At 43.4% G+C, this 21,549-nt stretch overlaps 1 protein-coding gene across 1 annotated transcript in view; it reads right to left on the bottom strand.

Moving 5' to 3' along the window:
* ORC5 (origin recognition complex subunit 5) overlaps positions 1-15,097 on the bottom strand; it is a 53,013-nt gene extending 37,916 nt beyond the window's left edge. The window contains exons 1-3 of the mRNA XM_089661055.1: positions 14,971-15,097; positions 14,183-14,313; positions 6,175-6,267 (exon numbers count right to left, since the gene is read on the bottom strand). Of these exons, the coding sequence (XP_089517181.1) occupies positions 6,175-6,267; positions 14,183-14,293 (204 nt within the window). The 5' untranslated portion in view covers positions 14,294-14,313; positions 14,971-15,097. The remainder of the gene's footprint in view (positions 1-6,174; positions 6,268-14,182; positions 14,314-14,970) is intronic.
* Positions 15,098-21,549: the final 6,452 nt, after the last annotated feature.

Below are 21,549 nucleotides of genomic sequence, written 5' to 3'. Positions count from 1 at the left end.
ATTAAGTCCCTATACCTTCCGTGCATGCTGGTTTTTTAACTACTTGCTCTCCACAGGATTTACCCCCCCTTCCAGACCAGGCCATGTTTTGCAATACGGCACTGCGTTACGTTATCTGAAAATTGCGCAGTCATGCAATGCTGCACCCAAATTAAATTTGTCATTTTATTCCCCAAAAATAGCTTTCTTTCAGTGGTTTTCGATCGCCTGTGCTGGTTTTATTTTTTGCGCTATAAACAAAATACCGTCAATTTGAAAAAAAAACCACCAAAATATTTTTGACTTGGTTATTAAGCATATCCAGTAAAAAAAATGTAACAATCAAATTTCGTAAAATTCAGGCCAAAATGTATTCTGCTACATGTCTTTGCTAAAAAAAAAAAAAAAAATCCCAATATTTAATGTAAAATAATATATATAATGTAAATTAGTTTGTGAACGTATGGCGTTTACAAATGGCAGTATATATACTGGAATTTATTTAATTTTTACTACGAATGACGGCGATCAGCGATTTATAGCAGGACTGCGGCGGGCATTCTGACACTGGGGGGGGATGGGGGGGGGACATCCCCAGTGACACCAATACAGTGATCAGTGCTAATAAAAAGTACTAATGGCACCGGGCAGGAAAGGGTTAAAGCAGGCCATACATGGGTGGAATTCCGACCGATTTTTCAATCGAAAACACAGTTCGTTCTGTAATCCGATGGTGCCACCAATGATTTTGAAAATCGGTAGTTTTTCACGAATTTTCCAGCATGCCCAATAAACAAAATGGGGAGGAACCACAAAAATCGTCCGGTGCCATTACCCCACTAACAAAGCAAAAATCTACCCATTATTCTTAGGTCCGATTTTCGAAAATTGACCCATGTATGGCCAGCCTACCATGTGAGGCGATCACAGGGTTAACTGTGTACTGGTTTAGTATGAGGCTGTGTTTCACTGTAAGCATACTGCTTTGTATGGCTCTACTATGAGATCTGAATGCTGGCAGGAGGGAGAGAAGGAAATCCAGCTTTCAGCAGTTGCAAGAGGAAAATGGAGGGGGTCGGTTCCTGTATATGCTGTCCCTCTTGGCAAAGTGTAATCCAGAATGTGACAGGGAGGCCACATGGACCAGTGGTTGGGGGTATGTGGTAAAAACACGTTTCAGCTATACGGTTTTACCGCCCCCAAACCACAAATCTAAACAACCCCCTACTGTCCTAAGCCCCCTAGAAGGCTGCTTTTACTCTGGTACGCTACAGTTTACCAAACCCGTGGGTGCGGTACAGTGCACCTGCAGGTTAGCTGCACTTTGCCATAGACTTTTATTATATCTTGTGGGTGTGGTGCACTTTCTGAAAGTGCACCAAAACTCCTGCATTCAAGAGTTTTGGTGTGCTTTCAGAAAGTGCACCAAACCCGCATGATATAATAGAGGTATATGGCAAAGTGCAGCTAACCTGCAGGTGCACTGAGCTGTACCCACGGATTGTTGTGAAATCAGCCTAATAGTTGTAACCCTTTTATAGGTGCAAAGATGCCCATTGCAAAAGCGAAACGTATGTGTTTATTTCACCGACCTTTCCTTCTTCCAGCTTCTGCTGGCATCGCTTTACAGTCTGTTAGAAAGGTCCCAGGCAAAGTGCACTTGGTATCACTCCGTCTGGGACAGGAACCGGCGCTACAGAGGAAGCACTGACTTATGCAGCACCTGCTCCCTCCAATGCAATGCACTCGGATGCTCTGGGATGGCGGGTTGGCAAGCCCAGATCACGATCAAAAGGTTGCTAACCCCAGGCATGTGCTTCCCTGGTTTGAGGTCAAGTGCCACATTAACCACTTAACCTCCGGAATGTTTTACCTCCTTCATAACTAGGCAATTTTTTGTTTTTCAACATTACACTACTTTAACTGCCAATAGAGCGGTCATGCAACACTGTACCCAAATGAAATTTACATCCCCCCCTAGGTCCTAGTATTATGGGGTCTATGTATGCATTTCTGACCAAAGATTTATACACCTTTACCCAGGATTCACACATTTCACAATTTATTCCAAGTAATGAGAAAAAATTGGGTAAATCATGTGTGAAAACATTTATACATAGACCCATATGTGATAAGTAGGGGAATGAAGCACAGAACTCTTGGTACTATATAACAAATGCAAGAGACGGACTGAGGGAGCAAAGGCCTTGTTTACCTGAATGTTTAACTATTGGCAGCTCTCCACTCTACACAGAATTAATGATAACTTTGAAAAGACAAGGACATGACTTGCTAGTATCTGCTGCAGACACTGCCCTAGGGACAGACAAAGAACACTTCTGTGTTTCATGTTACTGCCCAGGAGAATAATTATCCAACAGCTCCCACTGTACTACCTGCCCTGCTTCCCCTCCTTTTGTTTGCAAGCAGGTTATTTTTTTTTTTAAAACACCATAATTAAAAATATATATGGCAGGAACAAATGGCTACATTGAACAAATTTTACAAGCTATGGGCATGCTGGTTGCACTTTCAACAATCCGATACCTAATTAACCAGGTGGCAATTAAAATGATTGGAATTGTTCAGGAAAGTTTGCTACACTGGCACTCCAATAATTATATAGTATTGATATCTCTTACTATATGCAACTGCCGTTACTGTAATTTGTTGTACACGGCAGATCAACAGAACTGTAGAAAACAGTATTCACCATATCTGCTCCAACTCTACCTTCTTGTTTGTCTCAACGTGTGTTTTGGTCTTGTTGTTCACAAATAGTTTTAGTGGTCTATATATATATATATATATATATATATATATATATATATATATATATATATATATATATATATATATATATATATATATATATATATACACACATATACACACACACACACACACACACAGAAGTGGGTAGGTTGTGGTGTGACAGCGGACATTTTTGTGAATTCTCTGCAAGGTGGATTTTTATATTTTGATCTGACACTTGGCTTGGTGCAGCTCAAACTTTACAGAAACAAAAAGCTTTGCCCCTGACAATAATGCCCAATGTCTCTGCTCCTACGTGAAGGTACCGTGAGTATTACTGGTTGGTTGATGCTTTTGCCCGCACACAGAAGAGAATGGAGTTACCATATGGCTGCTTTGTACAACCAGGCAGTGACTGGAGCTGCTCTATCCTAGTTCTCTATTATTTCCCACTGCATTCTAAGATACAGAAGCCTCCATTGATTCTCTCCCAATTCCCAGCTAACACTTTATAAATGCTTCACTAACCGATCATAAATGATCTAGGTGCTATTAAGATGCAGTTATAGAGCATTACCATCAAAATCAATGGAGACCACTAACAAGCATTGCTGCCTCATGAAAGTAACATGCTGCTTAATTTTTTAACTCGACACACTGCTCCTGTGTGAACACTGTGTGGAAGGCACTGAAGGGCAATTATGAGGCTTCAACCACTTGCCGATCCACTACATACATATACTGCGATGGGGCGGCAAGTGCAGCCACAATCACATATATGTACGTGATTGTGCCTGCTAGGGCTTTGGGCCTGTGCGGCCTGGGGATCATGTGATCGCATATTACAAGGTCAACAAAGCTGGTATGAATGAATCTCATTCATAACAGCTCTGCTTCCTGTACTAGTGAGCTGTGACCCAGGCCAATCACAGCATGCTGTAGCCAATCACAGATCACTAGTAATCATAGCCGTCATGAATGAAACTCATTCACAGTTCAAAGCATTGCTGGTACAATGATCTTCATTGTATCAAAGTGTAAAAAAAAAAAAAAAACCCTGATCACCCCCTCAGAATAGTACAGTGTTACTTTGGTGACAATGAACTACTCTGACGAAAGAATAAAAAAAAAAACCCCGAAAAATGTTAAACTATAAAAACCTAAAATTTTAAAAAATGTTTTTGCATACTGTCACCATTCAGTGTCCCTGATCACAGCCACAACATTCATATGACGACACTGTACTGCACTGGATATAGTATGAGAATAAAAGAATATAAAAATTAAATTTTTTCATTTTCCAAAAAATTGTGACAATTTATTTTAAGGGCCTCAAGAAATGAGATAAGCCCCCAGTACATCATGATCAATCAATATTCATTCATATTCTCTTATATAAAACTTTCACACAAACCATTTCCTATACACTTATTGGGATTTTTATTTTTTACCAATGACTTGTAGCAGCATACATTTCGGCCTAAATTCATAAAGAAATTACTTTTTTTTTTTTTTTTTTATTGGATATGTTTTATAACAGAACATATAAAATTAATTTTTTGCTAAATTTTCAGTCTTGTTTATATAATAAAAAAATACCACCAAAAGAAAACTATTTGTGTGAAAAAAATTATAAAATTTCATTTGTGCGCAGTGTTAGATGACCGCACAATTGCCAGTCCAGGTAGCACAGTGCTGAAAAGCAAAAAGATGGCCTGATCATGAAAGAGGTAAAATCTTTAAAAATTTAAATGGCTAAAAATACCAAATAAATGTCGCATGAATACTTGGTTTTGACATACAAGTGAAGGAGCCCTTAGATGAACTAACAAATTGAAGCCAAACTGCAGGTCACACTTCATAACCAGTTTTTTCCCTTTAAGGATAAAGTTTTCACATGAATAAATAAAAGTTGATTATTGTAAGCATCCCTGTCAGTGTTTAACAGTTTGTTCCATCACTGTAAACTGATACATCTGCAAGAGAGCTTGTCCTTTTGAAAGACAACAGACTTACTGGCTGGATCACCAGTTGAAAATAAAAGAAAGCAAGCCAAAAAAAGAAAGCTAATGCAGCCATCACATGTAACAATTGACAGGCTGCAATACAATAAATCTTTGCTTTTGGGTTTTTTCACTTTTCCTGCTCTGCATGTCTATTCTGGGTCAGTGGTTCAAAATATTAAGAGAGAAGTAAGGCCAACTTCTGACTCACAGGAGTGCACTTATTTCTTACTTCTGACAGTCAGTGCTCTCTGCTCAGTGAACGGTCCGTTCATATAGTGGAGTATGGATGTCTGTTATTTTGTATTCCCACACTTCTCCTATAAAGCCACTAGAACAGCACAAGAGCCCAGCAACCAGTGCTTTTCAGGAGCTGTTAAACAATTTCGCTCACCACAGGTTTCTTTTACAAAAATAATACTCTAAAACCAAGCTGTTTCATAACGTAACCCAAATCATCGGTTACATATCAAGTTGATTTACTTTCTACTTTCACCTTGGAAGTTGTTGCCTCTCCCTGTCATGTGGTCATTAACGGTCTGTTGATATCAAGCAAATTTCCTGCTGGCTCCAAAACTGGACTGAGTGGTTTCTAAATTATTTTGAAAAAAACCTTTTTACTGCAGCTGACAAACTCTTCTTTAGAAATGGCTGAATTCACAGGCATTATGCTGAACCCAAGGCTTTCAATAAGCATAGAAGAAGCATGTAGATGTGGAATTTTTACTTTTTTTTTTTCTGGCTACGTCTGTTCCAGATCAGAACAAAACATTGAAGCCAGAGACAGACCAACATTTAAAAAGGTATTAAATCCAAAAGCAAACATTTATTGCACTTACCAATTCTCAGATGTGATGGCTGAATTAGTTTTTCTTTTTTGAGGCTCTCTTTCCCTTATTTGTCATCTGGTGATCCAGCCAGTAAGTCTGTTGTTTTTCAAAACAACAAGCTATTGTGCAAACGTAGCAGTTAGGAGGTTGAGACAAACCATTTACTACTGACAAAAGGAAAAAAAAAATATTGATGTAAGAGCTTATAAAGTGTTAGCTGGAGTTTGGTTTGAATTTGTTAGTGTCTCTAAATCTGCTAGTACATCTAACATTCCCCTACTCCCAGACTGAAAATGCTGCTTTTCAAAAGGTGTCCCATGTGCTCCTTCATCTAGGGTGGGGCGCTCTATTAAAGGAGGTGTGTTACTGGCCAGATCACCAAGTGAAAACAGAGAAGAAAAGAAAAGGCTAAAAAAAAAGAAAACTAATGCAGCCATCACATCTGACTGGCAAGCTGCTGTAATATATTACATTTTTGGCTTTGGGTTTAATACCGCTGTAAAAGTTTCAGAAGGAAGCTAGCCTTGGCAGTCCCTGTATTTCACATTACAGGTTCCCTTTAAACATACATACCGGAAATCACAATGGTGTGGGTGTATTAGTCTTACCTCGAGAGTGCTCATCACTGTCTTCACAACATATGTTTTCCCAGTGCCAGTGTGACCGTAGATGAAGATGGATGGAAAGCTTAGATGAGGACGCTAAAATGAAGATATAAAATATTGACCATACTGCATTTCAGAATCAAGTTATGGGATGGTTTGTAGATGAAGACAAACTCAGATATTCAGTGTTGTAAGGCAGTTCATCAAATCAAATGAACCTGTTCCCTGTTCAAAGAAACAGATTCACTTAATGCCAAACTATTACCTTTCCTTCATACTCCTACCATTCAGCCCCAGAAGCATAGGAAAAGTTCCAAGCTTGCATGCAAAAGTCACACACTGAAATTCGTAATATCATTGGATACAATATACAGTGACTTACAGATCAGGTAGAAAATGAGGTCCCCAAGACCAACGATCTTGAGAAGTCCACTGTTGAGAAAAGGGTTGGTTTAGATACAAAAACAGCCTCTGGGGCCTCATTTTCCATCTGCTCTGTGCACCACAGATATTGTATACCATTGCTGACACTATTCTCTGTAGCGCATCATTGCATGGGAACAGCATATCACCTATGGTTGTAGAACTGTCTGATATACACACACAAACACACCTCTTTATCCTAATACAGTAACCACTGAAGCACATATTGTGTGAATATACTATAGTTTGTATCATAGGATTTCTGCTGAATTGGCCGAAACCAGAACTTTAGGTGGCCCTTCAAGCAGCATCTGGCTCAACAAAAGTCAATTTAAAAACTGAATGAACTGGACAGAAAATTGTTGGCTCCATGTAGTTACTGTTCAAGCATTCAGACAGCTGCTGGTAGCAAGACTTCCTGAATACAATAGCCAGTGTGGGAGATTCCTCCAACTACACTCTTAAACATGGATGGGGGAATGGATTGACTTCTCTTGTTCAGTCTGTGGAGTTGAACAAGAGAAATTGAGCAGTGTATGGCTAGTCTTAAAGTGTTACTAAACCCACAACAGTAAAATCAGTCTGTATATGCTGTAAAGCATGCTTGTTATACTCACTGTGAAACCTAAGGGGTTAATCCTCCACATTCTGTAAAAAGGCTGTTTGATATTGTCTTCTCTGTGTCTCTGATTCTCTTCACTGTCCCCAATCCATCTTCTGATAGACAGAGGCTTAGGGCAAGCTGCACCTGCTCAGTTTGGTGTGTATGGCTAAAGTTTTTTTTTTTCTTCAGAGGATGCATGTGATCAGCACAGGGCCAATCTGCACTGTCCAGTCAGAGAGGTAGGGGTCCTGTAGCCTCATAGGACAATCAGGAGAGAATGAAAACTCCTCCTACAAGTTTTAACCAGTGCTCTGCTGGACACTGAGAAGTCACAAGACTGCTCTAATTGCTGATGACAAAGGGCATTTATTAGTTTATATTTACTAAAATAATTGCATTTCCACATTCTGTGTACTGTGGGAGACCAAATATAGTGAATGCAGGGTCCCGGGTTTAGAAACACTTTAATCTGAGCATGCACATGTAGATAATTTTTTTCTATTTTAAAGTAGTCAATTCACAAAAAAAAAAAAAAGTGTTATTTACCAAATGCGTTAAATATTTATGTTTTGCAATATTTAGCTCTTAAATTGTGTTATTTTAGCATTTTTCCCAATTTTTTTTTGCAGGCTAACACTGCACCAGAAGGCACCCAGCAATATTGTGAAACTGAAAACATTCTAGTGTGTTTTCATTCACAAAAACAATCTGACTCTGATGAAATGCTAGAATTTATTTTCTTTTCTGAACTCAGAGAAGAACATTTTCACTCTGATACACTGTATACTTTTCACTTCCTGGCCAGTGAAGAGTTCTTCTTAGCCCCCATTCACACCGATGCGACGTCATGCAATTTAACAGTTCAAAACACATGACAAGGCGCACTCAATGATCGGTAATGGAACGGTTCTAAATCGGTGTGACTCCGATTTCGGGTGCAACTTGCATTGACATCTGTGTGTGAAGTCGCACAGATGTCTTACAAGTCACACTGAGATCAGACTTTGAAATCGTGCAAGTTCACTTGAAGTCGCACAATTTCAAAGACTTAGTGTAAACCCAGGCTTTGTTATTTTGTACATTTCCTAAAATACCACCAGCAAACACCAGGTGATAGTCAATTCACTAAAGAACACACATTAATTAAGGATTTATCTGATGTTTTTATGCAATATTTATCTCACTATTTTAACAAGTGTGTGGTATTTACCTCACATTTCATATTTTACTTTGATGACTTGACTCTTATAATCCCATGCAGTATTTTTGAAAAATAGGTCACGTGACCTTCATATCAATTGCGGTAACCTTTATTGAATTGACCCTATTCCTTTTTAAAAATTGGTTCCTTTGAGAAAAATTTTCCATCATGCTCCTTCAAATTTTTCCCTCATTGCAGTGGAAAATGAATGCCGATTAGACCCCATTGTTGATAGTAAAATCCAATGGACGTTCTTAAAAGAAGTAGGGTTTCCCCCCCCCCCCCCCGTTTATACTTACCTAGGTGTATGCAGCATTGATCCGATGCTGCATCTGTCCTATGCCAGCTCTAAGGGTGAGAACTCAGTGATTACATGATCGCCGAGTTCTCCTCTCCGCTCTGAGCAGAAATCAGGACTGTCAGTCACCGCTCTCTGCTCAGCCACCCAGAGCTCACTGAAGTGTTGGACTGTGCAGAAGAAGGAAGCAGCTGGCTCAGGCTCTCAGAGTACCGCTTCAGACTCTGGGGTGGATCCCGACTTTGAAGTTGGGATCTTTTCCCAGCCTGGACCACCTAAGTGACATCAGCCGATAGACTTCAATCCGCTGTCGGCTGAAAACGGGGCACAGGAGTGCAAAACAAGCTGCACTCCCGTGATCTACAGAAGTACAGCCAAAAATGCTTTGTCCTTTAAAACAAAAAATTCAGTGAAATTCTACTATTGTATGGCCAGCTTTAGTTTAGAACTGTCTCAAAGCTATAGGAGAAAGGGTATATGGAGCTAGGCTTTTTACTTTATTCATACACTTTGTTTAGAAGTGAAAATCAGCATTTTTTTGCTAGAAAATTACTTAGAACCTCCATACATTATATTTTTTTAGCAGAGGTAATAGAGAATAAAATGGTGGTTTTGCAGTTTATGTCACATGGTATTTGTGCAGCAGTTTTTCAAAATTTGAACAGCAGCCATTACAGCCTAGCATAGGTACTACATCTTCATTGCCAGGGTTATAAACAACATATACAGTGGGGGAAAATAATTATTTGATCCTCTGCAGATTGTAAGTTTACCCACTTACAAAGAAAGGAAGGGTCTATAATTTTATTATAGGTATATTTTAAATGATAGAGACAGAACATCAACCAAAAATCCAGAAAAAACTTCCCGCATAATACAAATGTTATAAATTGAGTTGCAGTTCAGCGAGTAAAATAATAATACACTCTTTACAGATCTTCTCTAAATCCTTAAGATTTCTTGGCTGTCGCTTGGCAACTCAAAGTATCAGCTCCCTTGGTAAATTTTCTATAGAATTAAGGGCGGGAGACTGGCTAGGGCACTCCAGGATCTTAATGTGCTTCTTGTCATGTTGGATAACCCATCCATGACCCATCTTCAGTGTTCTGGCTGAGGGAAGGTGGTTCTCAAAGATTTTACAATACATAGCCCCGTCCATTGGCCCCTCAATGTGGCAAAGTCGGCCTGTACAATTAACATAGAAACAGCCCCAAAGCATAATGTTTCCACTGGTTTGTTTGGCAACTGTGGTCCCAACTGCATAGAGATCATTCACAAGCTCCTTCCATGTAGTTCTGGACTGATCCCTCACTTTTCTCATGATAATCCTTACCCCATGAGGCAAAATCTTGCATGGAGCTCCAGACCGAATTGATGGTTATTTTGTATTTCTTCCATTTGTGAATAACTGCTTCAACAGTTGTCTCCTTCTCACCAAGCTTCTTGCTGATGGTCTGGCAGCACATTCCAGCCTTGTGAAGGTCTACAATCTTGTCCCTGATGCCCTTTGACAGCTCTTTGGTCTTGGTAAGGTTTAAATGGAAGAAAGATTCTGTGGACAGGTGTCTTATAAAGTGTTTTTTTTACACATATTGAGTTGTCGTTTGGAGCACCTTCTTAAATTGACAGGACCACATGAGTACATAGCCAGTCCGTGGGAGCCAGAATTATGGTTGGTTGGTAGGGGATCAAATACTTATTTTACTCACTGAACTGCAACTCAATTTATAACAATTGTATCATAATAAACATTACGGACCCTTCATTTCTTTGTAAGTGGGTAAACTTACAAAATCTGCAGGGGATCAAATAATTAAATTTTACCCACTGTAGATTGGAGCTAGCCATGGGATGAGAAAGAATTTAATCCCTCTGTACCTATCCATGGTGCTGCAATCTTGGTTAATTTACCAAAATAGAACAGTCCATAATAAAACCTTAATAATGCATCCTCTGTACCAGGGTATGTAATATTAATAGAATTAACCTAGCCATGGAGTCAGAGAGCAATAAATCTCTCTGCACCATCCCTTGGTACCCAAATCACAATTGGTCTAGGTAATTCATGACAACTACATAAAGTTTAATATAAAAAATATATAACCAACAGTATGATTATACAATCCAAAACTACAAATTGTATAAATTATACAATACCTCCAATATAAACGCACTAAATATTACTTATAAAGCAGTTAATCTCCACCTCAACATTTAACCGTTTTGGGGCATGTAACTTAAATCTATTTAGTCTCTCTTTTGAACAAATGCTTCACCCTATTGGACCCTCTACATAAAAGGAAAAAAAAAAAAAAAAGAAAACAAAAAAAAAAAACTCTACTCCCCAAAATGTAGGAACCGATGGGTCTATGTTGTGACATTGCCTAAAGTGGAGCAAGACAGTATGTTGTTCATACCAAATAGATATATCGTGTATATGCTCAGCTATTCTCTTAAGTGGTCTTTTAGTCCTATCTTATATATGCAAATATGCATCAGCCCACAAGGACATTTCAACACATAAACCACATGCGTGTTATTACACGCAACGAATTCTGAAATTTTAAACTCCTTATTGCTAACAGTAGATCTGAAATGGATAATTCCCCTAAGTCTATATTCAACCTTCCTGCAAGTCGTACACTTGCAAATGGCAAAAAAACCTTTACTATCGCAAACATTTTTTTTGGGGGGGGGGGGGGAAAATCGAGCACCTTTTTTACTACCCTATCTCCAGAATTAGGGGCTCTACAATAAATGAATGGTGGAATTTTTGGAAGTAAAGGTCCTGGTGCTCTATCATGAATAATATATGCCAGTGGCATTTAAAGATAGCCTCTACCTCTTTAAATTGTGCATGAAAATCAGAAATAAAACCCTGCTGTAGTTTTTCAAATGCAGTTTTTAATTGGGAAAGAATACACTTTAATGAATTTTAATGCAAAAAAACACTAACCCATTTTTGGCAAGATAAAATATGATATGATGTTAATAGTAAATAGATAACCAACATGTCATGCTATAAATTGCACCCGCTCATGGAATGGCATTAAACTACGATACTTAATCTCCAAAGGTGACGTTTAAAATGTTTAAACATTACCAGTTTACAGTTACAGAGGAGGCTAGAATTAGTGCTCTCGCTATAACATTTGTGGCGATACCTCACATGAGTGGTGCAAACACAGTTTACATACGCGTGCGCAACTTGTGTATGCGTTTACTTCTGCGTGGGTGCTTAACAAAAAATTTTTCTCTTTAATTTTTATTTTCACAGTTAATTTTTTTTAATCATTTGTATTCCTATCACAAAAAAATGTAAACATCCCATGTGATAGAAATAATGGGGGTGACAGCATGTCCTCTTTATGAAGACATATTGGTTCTATAAGACTCCAGATCTCTCCTCTACCCTGGAAAACATATAGAAAAAAAAACAAACAAAAAAAAAAAAAAAAACACATCAATCTCATGTTTAACCATTTGACCTCCAGAAGATTTACCCCCCCTTCATGACCAGGAGCTGCGTTACTTTAATTTACAATTGTGCTGTCATGCAACGCTGTCCATAAATGAAATTTGTCATTTTTTTTTACCACAAATAGAGCTTTTAGTGTTATTTGATCACCTCTTGGTTTTTTATTTTTGCGCTATAGCGGGACTGCAATATTGCGGTGGACAGTCTGACATTAACTGACACTTTGTGGGAACCAGTGATGCTACTACAGTGATCAATGCTAAAAATATACACGGTCGCTGTACTAATGATATTGGCTGGGGATTGGTTAAACATCTAGGGCGATCAAAGAGTTATTTGTGTGCCTAGCCAATGTTTTTGTGTGTACAGTGTGCCGTTTTTACTAGGAAATCTGCTAGATTTCATTCCCTGAATAAAATATAGCAGATCGCTGATGACATAACACAGATCTGCCTTGTTTACAGAGGCAGAACTGTGTTGTGTCAGTCTCCACGGCAATCAACAGGTGCTGGAACTCATCCATTGAGCAGGCACCTGTTGATCAGCTTCTGCTGTGTCTGATCACAGCAGAAGCTGTGCTCCAGCGGCAGGCGCACACCCTCCCAGTGGCAGAAATGCAAAATCAAATTTATATACATGATTTTGCAATGAACATCCACCTTGGAACAGTAGATCTGCTATAGGGCAGATGGCAAGTGGTTTAAAAAAAAAAGGCAACATTTACATCTGCCAGAACAAGAAGTGACATCATGACATCACTTCCTGTCTCCTAGACCAGCCTTTTTCAACCAGGGTGCTGTGGCACCCTGGGGCACCTTATGGGTTCCTCAGGGGTGCCTTAGCAATATTCCTAAAAATTGCCTAGTCAGCAGGTGGATCAAGTGTGCCTTTTTGATTACACAAAACCACAGGTTTAATTGTGCAACATCACAACCTTGGGCACCGTGCAGGCCAGCTACTAGCATTCTAACAACCAAGGATGTCATAAGTTAATAAGGAAAATATTTGGCACCTGGGGATGTCCTAGTTTGCCCCTCTCCATCAGTAATGAGGTATTAGATGAATGAGCAAGACAAATGCTGGAACACAAGTCAGTACCAGTGTGAAAAAGTATATTTGCTTTGTAAAAATAAATCACCTCCAATATTGGGTGTACTACATCCATGGACAATGCCACGATATGTAAAACTATTAGTTAGGTTCTTTAAAATTAAGCACCCTATTCTAAAATGTAAATGGTGCCTTAACAGGGAAAAAAAAAAAAAAGTTGAGAAACCAACCCAAGAGGGTACCAGGCTTCCCAATCACATGTGAGAACCCAGAGAAGCGCCGGTGGGTGGCACATAAAAGCAAGCTTGCTGTTTAGAAGAAAAAGCATGGCCAGCTGAAAGATACCGGGGTTATGGCATGCAGCTGCTGCCATAAGCTTGGTATAACCCCTTGAAGCCAATCACGTACATGTATGTGATCTGGCATCAAGCAGATAAAGTAGGTCATCTGTAAACACATGAATAAAGAGACAAGCTCTTTCCAATTTTTCCAGATGCAGCAAATCCCATTACATGTGCAGGTGCGATGGGGGACCATTCATTTGAATTGCACTTCAATATGACTTGCCCACAGACATGCATTGCACTGCCAAAGAAAAAAGCGCTGCAACACACATCTGTTGCAAGGTGTGTTGTGGTGCCATTCAGAATCAATAGCATTGCACCAATGAATTTAATGAGTTTTGCCACACACAGTAAGAAGAGCATTACTGCAACAAGATGGTCTAAAATGGGCCCTAAAAGTTGAATTGACACAAAAGGAAGTGTCAAATGGTTTAGTACTGTCATATCACACAATTTCATCTCAGTAGTAATGTTTCTGATGCAATGAATGGAAGCATAAAGGTTATAGGTTGCTACGAGTTACAGATACTTTTGCGTAAATTACCATCTAGTTATTAGATGTGATCAATACGATAACTTGAAAGAAAAGAAAGCACAGAAAACAAACAATCACCTCTCCAAATATCGCCAGCAATGTTGATAACTGGGGTTCTCGGCAGAGTAACCATTTCTCCAGTTCCTTCCGGCTTTTCTCTGGATATGGAAATTGTTCTAATGAGGTCATGGCTCACTTCCACATAATCTCTGCAAAAACAAAAAGTTTATATATGAGGCAAAAAAGACCTAGAAAATAATGTTACTGCTGCCAGTATATGTGGTCTATTAATCAGAGAAATACTCCGCTCTCTAAAGACAGATAAATGTGACATTCACTACATCTAAAACATGCACCAGGAAGATTCATGTGCAGTGAATGGTTGGCAAATGTTACATTCACTGCTTCACACACATGCTCCATAATTCAATCAAACTAGATGCTGGCAAGGGCTCATACAAACTGCTGCATCAGCCAAATCAGCATATTTCTGCGGTGGGCATGACCAGTTACACAACCCTGGACATGAACGGTTTGTATCCAGAGCCAACATCCGCCCCTAACTGCAGGTAATCGCTCCACATGCCTTCACTTGCAAACAGTAAAGCCAGCCATAGACCATTGGTTTCTTTGCTAAGTTGCCTGAGAAGTAGACACGGCTCATTTCTACGGGAACCTCTAGTGATCTCTGGATTCCACAAACCTCATACTACTAATATCCGCCGCCCCCTCCCGGGTCATGTCAGCCCGGCCAGTGTTACCAGTGATGTGTGTATATACAAGACATACGCCCGACCTCCTCCATACCGGTCACGGAGTACGGCCTCCTTCCTACACACAGCATTCACCCCGCCCCAACTACTTACCGCACCAGTGACCCCCTGTACTCCGCTCCCCGGCTACAAAACCCGCTGTGTACAGAGCAAACATGTGTCAGAGTCCCGCCACCACTACAAGTCCGACCACGCCTCCCCCCTCTCATAGGATGCGTCACTTCCTCCACACTTGTTTACTCCTCCTCATTGCACGTTGTGTGTCCTGGACACCGTCACCGCTCTGTGTATACAGGCCGGACACCGTCACCGCTCTGTGTATACAGCCCGGACACCGTCACCGCTGTGTGTATACAGCCCGGACACTATCATCACACTGTGTATACAGCCCGGACACCGTCACCGCTCTGTGTATACAGCCCGGACACCGTCACCGCTGTGTGTATACAGCCCGGACACTATCATCACACTGTGTATACAGCCCGGACACCGTCACCGCTCTGTGTATACAGCCCAGACACCATCATCACACTGTGTATACAGCCCGGACACCGTCACCGCTCTGTGTATACAGCCCGGACGGTATCATCACACTGTGTATACAGCCCGGACGGTATCATCACACTGTGTATACAGCCCGGACGGTATCATCACACTGTGTATACAGCCCGGACGGTATCATCACACTGTGTATACAGCCCGGACGGTATCATCACACTGTGTATACAGCCCGGACCGTGTCATCACACTGTGTATACAGCCCGGACGGTGTCATCACACTGTGTATACAGCCCGGACACTATCATCACACTGTATACAGCCCGGACACTATCATCACACTGTGTATACAGCCTGGACACTATCATCACACTGTGTATACAGCCCGGACACTATCATCACACTGTATACAGCCCGGACACTATCATCACACTGTATACAGCCCGGACACTATCATCACACTGTGTATACAGCCTGGACACTATCATCACACTGTGTATACAGCCTGGACACTATCATCACACTGTATACAGCCTGGACACTATCATCACACTGTATACAGCCCGGACACTATCATCACACTGTGTATACAGCCCGGACACTATCATCACACTGTGTATACAGCCCGGACGGTATCATCACACTGTGTATACAGCCCGGACGGTATCATCACACTGTGTATACAGCCCGGACACTATCATCACACTGTGTATACAGCCCGGGCACTATCATCACACTGTATACAGCCCGGACACTATTATCACACTGTGTATACAGCCCGGACCGTGTCATCACACTGTGTATACAGCCCGGACGGTATCATCACACTGTGTATACAGCCCGGACACTATCATCACACTGTATACAGCCCGGACACTATCATCACACTGTGTATACAGCCTGGACACTATCATCACACTGTGTATACAGCCTGGACACTATCATCACACTGTATACAGCCCGGACACTATCATCACACTGTATACAGCCCGGACACTATCATCACACTGTATACAGCCCGGACACTATCATCACACTGTGTATACAGCCTGGACACTATCATCACACTGTGTATACAGCCCCGACACTATCATCACACTATGTATACAGCCCGGACACTATCATCACACTGTATACAGCCCGGACACTATCATCACACTGTATACAGCCCGGACACTATCATCACACTGTGTATACAGCCCGGACACTATCATCACACTGTATACAGCCCGGACACTATCATCACACTGTGTATACAGCCCGGACACTATCATCACACTGTATACAGCCCGGACACTATCATCACACTGTATACAGCCCGGACACTATCATCACACTGTATACAGCCCGGACACTATCATCACACTGTATACAGCCCGGACACTATCATCACACTGTGTACAGCCCGGACAGTATCATCACACTGTGTATACAGCCCGGACAGTATCATCACACTGTGTATACAGCCCGGACACTATCATCACACTGTGTATACAGCCCAGACACTATCATCACACTGTGTATACAGCCCGGACATCACTCTGTATTCATTGGGGTTTACTTTTCTAAAACTGGAGAGTACAAAATCTGGTGCAGTTCTGCATGGAAACCAATCAGCTTCCAGGTTTTATAGTCAAAGCTTAATTGGACAAGCTGGAACTAGAAGCTGATTGGCTGCCATGCACAGTGGCACCAGATTTTCACTCTCCTGTGTTAGTACATCAACCCCTGTGTGTATCCTGTATATCATCATTACACTGTGTACACCATTCCTCCTCCCCAGCATTGCCAACCATCAGTAAATTTGCTGACAGTTTGTAAAAATAAGTGATTTTTTTACAGCTGTCAGTAAATGTGCGTTAGAGAAGTTTTATGTCAGTAAATATTGTTTTTGAGACAGGTTAGTGCTGGCCCAGCAAGTGTAAGAAAGAACCATGGGACAGCTTGATGCAGCCCCAGCAGCCTCTTATCCAGGCCGAGTTTGGAGCCAGTTGGGATTATTTTTAAATAGAATCGGGCCGGCGGTGGAAGGAGACGGCGGCCAAGTTTGCTGCTCCTCTAGTTCCGCTTGTGGAGTGATCCCAGCTGTGCTCCGCCTGCAGCCTCTCTGCATAGATAGGTAGTTGGAACCCAGTGCATGTCTGGCAGCAGCAGCTCCTAAAGCCTTTGCCCATGGCCCCACATGCCCTGCTGCTATGCTACACGCTCTGCCTGAGTAACCTACCCCGCTCTTCTGCAGTCACAGTTCTCTATCAGGTACTGTCAAGGAGTGGGATTTGGGGGTGGGAGTAGAGTACTGTACTGGAGAATAGGGCGATCTGGGGGAAAAGAGGGCACCCCTGTACTCTGCAAGCAGCGCACCCCTGAAGCCTGCACTCTGTGTGCAGCGCACTCCTGAACTCTGCACCCTGTACGCAGCGCACCCCTGAACCCTGCACTCTGTACACAGTGCACCCCTGAACCCTGCACTCTGTACGCAGCGCGACCCTGAACCCTGCACTCTGTACGCAGCGCGACCCTGAACCCAGCACTCTGTACGCAGCGCGACCCTGAACCCAGCACTCTGTACGCAGCGCGACCCTGAACTCTGTATGCAGTGATCCCCTGCACTCTGTACACAGCACAACCCTGAACCCTGCACTCTGTACACAGCACAACCCTGAACCCTGCACTCTGTATGCAGCGCAACCCTGAACAGTGCCTTCTGTACATAGTGCACACTTGAACTCTGCACTCTTTATGTAGCGCACCCCTGAACCCTGCACTTTGTATGTAGCGCACCCCTGAACCCTGCCCCCTGTACGCAGTGCACCCCTGAACCCTGCCCTCTGTATGCAGCGCACCCCTGAACCCTGCCCTCTGTATGCAGCGCACCCCTGAACCCTGCCCCCTGTACGCAGCGCACCCCTGAACCCTGCACTCTGTAAGCAGAGCATCCCTGAAATTTGTACTCAGCACATTCCTGAACCCTGCCCTCTGTATGTAACACACACCTGAACCCTGCATGCTGTACACAGTGCACCTCTGAACCCTGCATGCTGTATTCAGAGCACTCTGAACCCTGCACGTTGTACTTAGGGCACACCTGAACCCTGCACGTTGTACTTAGGGCACACCTGAACCCTGCACTCTGTATGCCGAGCACACTGAACCATGGGCGTATTTGCCATGAGGCAAACAAGGCATTTGCCTAGGGCGGCAAGTTTCAGGGGTGCTGCGCTGCCCCCCCCCTTTCCCACGGAAGGGACACTCAGGACAGGGGCTGCTGTGTCTTACCTGTGTCCGGTACTCCGTGTCCCAATTCAACACGGTCCACGAAGCGCTGCTGGAGGAGGGTTAGAGAGGTTGCCCGGTTCGGTGTCTTCATTTCCCTGGATCTTGGATCGCGATATGGGCGGGATGACATCTGGCCAAACCCCCAGGATTACTGGGCAGCCTATGGCAACCTTACCCTCCTCCAAGCTCCGCCTCCTCGCCGGTGATTGGCCGCCGGATCTGTAGCTCAGGGAAAGCACACAGGCAGAGAGGAGGAGCTGAGAGCCAGCGCGAAAATCGAAGAAGCTGATCGGAGTGAAGGACCGGCTGTAACCAGTGAAGAGAAGGAAAGCGGCTGGAGAAGGATGACAGTTGGTGGGTAAGGTAAGTGTCTTTGCTGGGCCCGTGCGGCCGGGATCTGGGCAGAGCAGATGGTGCTGCTGCAGCCAGGTATGCTGGCTGTGCATGGGAGAGGGAGGGAGCCCGGGCTGGAGCAGGGGTCAGTAATAGTGCCCCATCTTTAGTGTCAGTGTGGGACACCAATGATGGGACAGTATTCCTCCCACTGACACCAATGATGGGGCACTATTCCTCCCACTGACACCAATGATGGGGCACTATTCCTCCCACTGACACAATGATGGGACACTATTCCTCCCACTGACACAAATGATGGGACACTATTCCTCCCACTGACACCAATGATGGGGCACTATTCCTCCCACTGACACAATGATGGGACACTATTCCTCCCACTGACACAAACGATGGGACACTATTCCTCCCACTGATACCAATGATGGGACACTATTCCTTCCACTGACACCAATGATGGGGCACTATTCCTCCCACTGACACAAATGATGGGACACTATTCCTCCCACTGACACCAATGATGGAGCACTATTCCTCCCACTGACACCAGTGATGGGAAACTATTGCTCCCACTGACAATAATGGGGCACTATTCCTCACACACTGACACTAATGATGGGGCACTATTCCTCCCACTGACACCAATGATGGGACAGTATTCCTCCCACTGACACCAATGCTGGGACAGTATTCCTCCCACTGACACCAATGATGGGGCACTATTCCTCCCACTGACACAATGATGGGACACTATTCCTCCCACTGACACCAATGGCGGTGCCAAAGAAGCCGGAAACCGGAAGTTGGAAACTGGAACTCGGCTTCACAATGAGGCTTGGAGCACAGGTGCAGCTGCTTCATCCATCACCTGTGCTCGCCACACAGGAATTTCTCCTCGCATTTGGCGAGCGGGCGAGCGGCTTTTTCAAGCCCTGTCCTAAACTGCACTAATTACATTGACTTCATTTACCATTTGTAGAGAACTGGGGATTCAGAGAGAGGCAGATCACACAAAATTCGATGTGTGGGCATTTATTGAGAAACATGAGGGCACAATAGGTGTAGGTAAGACACAGTACAACAAGATAGTCCACCTGTTAGCAAGCTAACACCACACAGTCCATGTAGGGTGGCCCAGCAATGAGGTGGAACCAATATACAGGACAGGGGATCCGAGCAGATAAGATTAAGGCACAGCACGGGTTAGTCCAGCACTCAGCGCAAAGATACAGGTAGGAAAGGGTTAATCCAGCACACAGGGAAAAGGTCTGAGTAGGAAAGGAGTAAATCCAGCACACGGGGACAAATCTGAGCAGACGGGGGCTAAGTCCAGCACAGGGCACAGATCCGGGCACGCAAGGTAAGTCCAGCACACAGGGCAAAGATCCAGGCAGGAAGGGGTAATCCAGCACACAGGGTAAAGATCTGGACAGGAAGGGTGAGTCCAGCACACGGAAAAAATCCGGGAAGTAAGGGCAAAGATCCGGGAAGTAAGGGCAAGTCCAGCATACAAGGCAAAGGTCCAGGCACACAGGGTAAGTCCAGCACACAGGGCAAAGATCTGGCAGAGTGGGTTAAATCCAGCACAGGGCACAGCACAGAGCAGGATGGCAAAACTCTGGCAGTGTGGGGGGTTAAGTAACTCGCCAACCAACAGTGGAGAGCCTGGGGCGGAGAGAACTAGGGGAGCGGTAATAGAAGCAGGCCAGGCAGGGATCTTCTGCAGTCCACAAGTCCTGGTAGGGGGCTGAAGGGTCACTCCACAGCACACAGCCTCTCATAGCATGGCAGCAGAGCAAGGGGAGAGTGAGCAGGGGGAACCACACTGTGCCCGGGCCCCACTCTGGCATTTATCTCCGGAGTGGGGCGCATTCTCATTGCTCAGATAACCCAGGACTTGGCGTCAGGATACACTCACAGCAGGTCCTGCCCTGTCCATGCCGGCCCCACACAGGGAGTGTGCCTTTGTCTCTGTGGGCACAGAGTGTGGGAACAGTGGGATCAAGCTGTACCCAAAGAGAGAGGGGAAAGAGGGCACGTGGCGACAGAGGGCAGCCTGCGTGTGGTGAATTCATATGCAGGCACAGTGGTGAGGCCGGCTGCCTGGCGCTCGTCTGGAGGGACAGGAAACATCCTCAGCAGGGGGCAGTCCATTGGTGGCACCTGAGTGGGGGTAAGCTGGGGATAGTGGTAAGCAGAGAAGGGGACTGTGACACCATTAAACAATCTTGTTGTCTTTTTCCTGGTGCTAATTGCAGCCGAATTGAAGGTATCTATTCTTATGTTGTTAAAAGTGCTTGCAGTAACTTTCATTCAACCAGGTGTGCTAGAAGAGCTCAAGGTGTTCTTGGAGTCGAGGCGCAGAACAGAGAACCCAAATTACCAAGCGGCTCCTTTGGGGTAACGCTACAGTAAGTTTGCCAAGCCATGTAAATGTTTACACTGACAGTTGTCACCTTTCACAACGATGGCAGTTATGCTGAAAAGGCTTTCTTCTGCTTTTCTCTTCAGAAGGATAAAGCCATATTTGTTCAATAATGATTC

Source organism: Staurois parvus, unplaced genomic scaffold (genome assembly GCF_062004578.1).
Source record: "Staurois parvus isolate SC_StPar_1 unplaced genomic scaffold, SC_StPar_1.0 ptg001302l, whole genome shotgun sequence".
NCBI lineage: Eukaryota > Metazoa > Chordata > Amphibia > Anura > Ranidae > Staurois > Staurois parvus.
This window is presented reverse-complemented; position numbering and strand designations above follow the sequence as displayed.